Consider the following 4,513-nt stretch of genomic DNA (forward strand, 5'->3'; position numbering starts at 1 on the left):
TCATAACAAAGAAACACTCCTCGTGGTTTATTTTTTCTTCTTTATTATGGATTTCAAAAGGAGGCATTGAAGTAGTAATTATTTTTTGTTCAAGCGTAAAGTTTCATTATTTGAAAAAAAAAATGTTTCGGAAAGAAACTATGTTTTATTTATTTTAGGCCAACATAATCAAGATAAAAAAAAAGCTGCCTCAATTATATTGAGGACGTGAGGAACCTGACAGCACTTCTCAATATACATTATCTTACAAGAAACCCAATAATCGAGCACTCTCGGAATACAGACCTTCCTCTTCCAGAGGCGGGTTTTTATGATGCACTTCCTTTACAGAATATGATTGCGTATAGCTAGCTACCTTAAGAACATCAGTTATTTGGAAGTGTTGGTCTTGAAGAATGCTCTTGAGAGAGAAAATAAGTCACAGAGTGTGAGCTCGGAATATACGCGGGAAGAAAAAGGACTGACCATCCAAACTTCTCAATTGTGGTCGTTAAACAAGTAATAAAAGACCTGAAATTGCCATGTTGCAGGATAACATCTTTTAGCAGAGGACATATTAATATTGTTAATATTTTAATATTGATCTAATATTACGATCATTGTGCCTTTTACAATTTACTCATATACAACGCACGGGAGACAGACTACTGTCTCTTTCTGAAAACTCCATGTACTATCTTATTTCGCGTTCATTTATAACGCTCCCGGTAGTTCATTGGTAACTTTGAGGACTTATAACGTTAATGTTTGGGGGTTTGATCCCTGCGGTGGGCACGTAGAAAATGATAAAAGCATTACACTTATCTTACAATATAAAATTCACCATCTGGCTTGATTAGCATTCTTTGATGACAATATTGGAAAATTACATTTTTACATTTGTTGTTTAGCACAAAGCTACGCAATGTAGTATCTGTTCTCTGCCCATTGCGGGTATCGAAAACCGATTTTTAGCATTACAAGTCCTCAGACTTACTCGCAATTCCTTTGTTTGTTTTAGGGCAAAGCTACCTAATAGATTATCTGTGCTCTCTACACTACTGGGAGGGAATCGACGTCCGGATTGTAGCGTTGTAAGTCCATATATTACCGTTGACTCACTGGAGGACTGCCCCCCAGTGGCACAGCGGACTTACAACGCTAGAATCCGGGTTTCGATACCCGTGGTGGGCAGAGCACAGATAGCCCATTGTGTAGCTTTGTGCTTAATTACAAAACAAAACAAACACTGGAGGACTACTTTAATTCCTGTTATTTTTTTCAATGAAAGTGAATATCTCGTCATTTCTGTAACTGTTCTTTTGTCATCAACAAAATGTATATCAAATCTTTGCGATAAAACACTTATGCAGTATGTCATTTCTGAATATACTGATTGAAGTGATGCAGGGGCGTGCTTAAGGGGTAAAGCAGGGGGTTCGATCCCCCAAGTAACCATGCATAAGGACTTGGTGAGCAAAATGATGTATATTTCTATGCAAATTATGTATGTGCGTTTTTGTTTGTTAGTCGAGGGTTATCTGTGCTAGCCGTCCATAATTTTAGAAGTGATATGCTAGAGAGAAAGCAGCTAGCTAACACCACTCACTGCCAACTTTTGGTCTACTGTTCACCAAAGAAAAGTGGGATTGACCATGACATTATAACGTCCCTATTGCTGAAAGGACGAACATGTGCAAGAGTTATTATATTTTCTATATGTGTGTGCGTGTGTTTAAGCTTCATACCCCACCCCCACACCCCATAGCTGTCAAATTTAAATTCCTGCACACGACACTCAAGTAACGTTTTAATGTAATTTGTAGTCAAAGGGTTATTAGGTGTTTTGGATATTTGCTCAAAGCTGCGCTAGCCGTCTGTAATTTTGAAAATATCGCTCTCCGCACTTTCAGGCCGTTCGTGCGTTATAAATCTCACGATTCGACTTGATAAGAGTAGCCCAAAAGTTTGCGGTGAGCTACACTAGATAGCTGCCTTCTCTATAGTCTTTCACATCAAATTTATGGACGGCTAACAAAAACAGCGCCCGTGAAATACAATGAACAGTCATAAAATCAATAAATAACTGTGGGTCAGTAGTAAGTTTACGGACATGCAATGCTAAAATCCGGGGTTTGATTTCCCGTGGCAAACAAAGTGCAGATAGCCTATTGTGTAGGTCTACCAGACATCCCTGTAAAACTGGGGTATCTAAATTTTAGCCTTTTTTTTTCCAATCATAAATAGTAAGAGTATAAATTTGTCCCACTTTCTCTGTCTATCTATAAGTTTGTCATTGTACATGACTCCTCTAAATTTTACTTGGTTTGTTTGTTTTTGAATTTCTCGTAAAGCTACACGAGGGCTATCTGCGCTAGCCGTCCCTAATTTAGCAGTGTAAGACTAGAGGGAAGGCAGCTAGTCATCACCACCCACCGCCAACTCCCAAGTGGGATTGACCGTCACATTATAACGCCTCCATGGCTGAAAGGGCGAGCATGTTTGGTGGGACGGGGATTCGAACCCGCGACCCTCAGATTGCGAGTCGAGCGCCCTAATCACCTGGCCATGCCGGGCCTAATTTTACTTGGAGAATCACTTGAAAAAAGACAGATCACACGGTTCAGTGTTCCCTCCCTCTCTGCTACGTTTCTTAAACCCTTCGTTTGCAGCTTGTCTAAATCTGCCTACCATCCCAGCGCAAAGATTCGCGAATTTTTGCGGCGGGACATTCAAAATGTTGCGCGCAACATGCTTGCATCATATGATGTTAACCTAACCTGTCATTGGGCAGCTGCAGAAATTGAGATTTGAAGACCTGCCCAGCCGCGAAAAAAAAAAAAACACAGGAAGAAGCAACATGTTATTTTGAGTTGGTTCAAGAGAACTTAGGCGAGGTTTTTTTATTTTATATTAATTTTAATTAGATAAGCTTTTGACTAATTTTGTCTACGGTTTTAAAACTCGTTGCAATAAACACTAGATTATTTAGCGGAGTGTGTTATAGTAATTTATACTGTTTCAGAGCTGCTACAGTGTCACTTCATATGGAAAAATATGTCCCAGCTTTTCACTCTAGAAATCTAGTATCTCTACTACTATGTAGTTTTGCTTTGAAACACACAAATTAACAAATGAAATTAAAAACATTTTTATTGATACCAATTTACGGTCCTAACTAAAACCACTTCACAGGTTTTAACAGGGACCTGTCCAGTAAAAGACTGGCCCACCTTGTAAAAGCTCTATGCTTTGATTGGATATTTTTCATCTGATAAAAATGTGGTAAAACATCTAAATTGGACGAATATGAAGAAAATGTAAGAGAAGCCACACTGAGCTACCTACTGTATCCACCACGGGGATTCGAACCCGGGATTTTAGTGTTCTAAGCCCGTAAACTTACATGCTGATGTTGCAGTCGCTCACCCAAAAACTTGCATTTGATGTATAGATATAATGCCGCATTCTCATGGTTTAAAACATTTGAACCACTATAAAGTCTTTTTTTTTCTTCTCACTCTAGAATGGAGATTCATCAGACGATTCGCCAGAGAAGGTCCGTGGATTTATGCATTTCATTCTTGGCTACGACAAAAACATGTCAGTCCTTCATGTTCACTCGATTGAAGTTGTCGACCTTGTATCGCGAGACTTCAGTGGAACTGCTGACCCTTATGCAAAGGTAAACATTTTAATTATATCTATGCTTAAGTGCAACTTTTGGGGATTCATACTCAAGTATATGGAAACATCACTACTTACACTAGCGGAGAGTTACAATACTTTAAAAATGATTATCAGGTGAGAAATTAATGCAAGTGAAAACTACAGATTAAAAAATATATAAACAAGATGCAAAAAAGGCAACTGGCTATTAGATGAAATTCTGATGTAATTTTCTGAGCCTCAAAAATCATCCTTATCAAACGCATTTGTTGTGATAGCAATTTAAATATTTTAGCAACTGGGACTACTTTCTTTGTTTATTTTTTGCTAAACGTTAAAAATATTATACAATAATGGCATTCTTTAAACCAATATGTTAGATTATGTGGTATTTCTATTAAAAACAATAATGAAAAAATAGTTGCTTCCGTCATCTTATGTTACGTGAGCATAGTAGTAAGTTTTCTAGACTAAGCTTGTTTGACCTTCGACCCTTTCATTTTTGATCCTTGAATTTTTAAGTATTGTACATAATGCTATTAACGCAATTATTTTATACGTTGCACAAAGTTTTCAATATTTTACTTCTTTTAACACATATAAATTGCTTGAAAAGGTTTTTCGTTATACAAAACTTGAAGATAAAGAATTTGAACAGCTCTTAAGACATAAACATAATTATAAAATCCGAGGTCAGAGGTTAAACAATGTCATCGAATCTGAATATCTACACGTATAATAATATTAATAATTATATTAAAGTTAATGAAACTTTTGAGATTGAGCAGACAAGTGTCGATAAAGGTAATTTATTGAGGTTCCTTTGTATTTATTTTACTTGAAAAGTTTTGTTGGTGTACAAAAC

At 37.0% G+C, this 4,513-nt stretch overlaps 1 protein-coding gene across 2 annotated transcripts in view; it reads left to right on the forward strand.

The window, feature by feature from the left end:
- Positions 1-4,513, forward strand: part of LOC106461792 (synaptotagmin-1-like) — a 91,066-nt gene that overhangs the window by 46,500 nt on the left and 40,053 nt on the right. For both annotated transcript variants that reach the window (XM_013921648.2, XM_022388863.1), the window contains exon 4: positions 3,506-3,664. In XM_013921648.2, coding sequence (XP_013777102.1) covers positions 3,506-3,664 — 159 coding nt within the window. The remainder of the gene's footprint in view (positions 1-3,505; positions 3,665-4,513) is intronic.

Source organism: Limulus polyphemus, unplaced genomic scaffold (assembly GCF_000517525.1).
Source record: "Limulus polyphemus unplaced genomic scaffold, Limulus_polyphemus-2.1.2 Scaffold1032, whole genome shotgun sequence".
Lineage (NCBI taxonomy): Eukaryota > Metazoa > Arthropoda > Merostomata > Xiphosura > Limulidae > Limulus > Limulus polyphemus.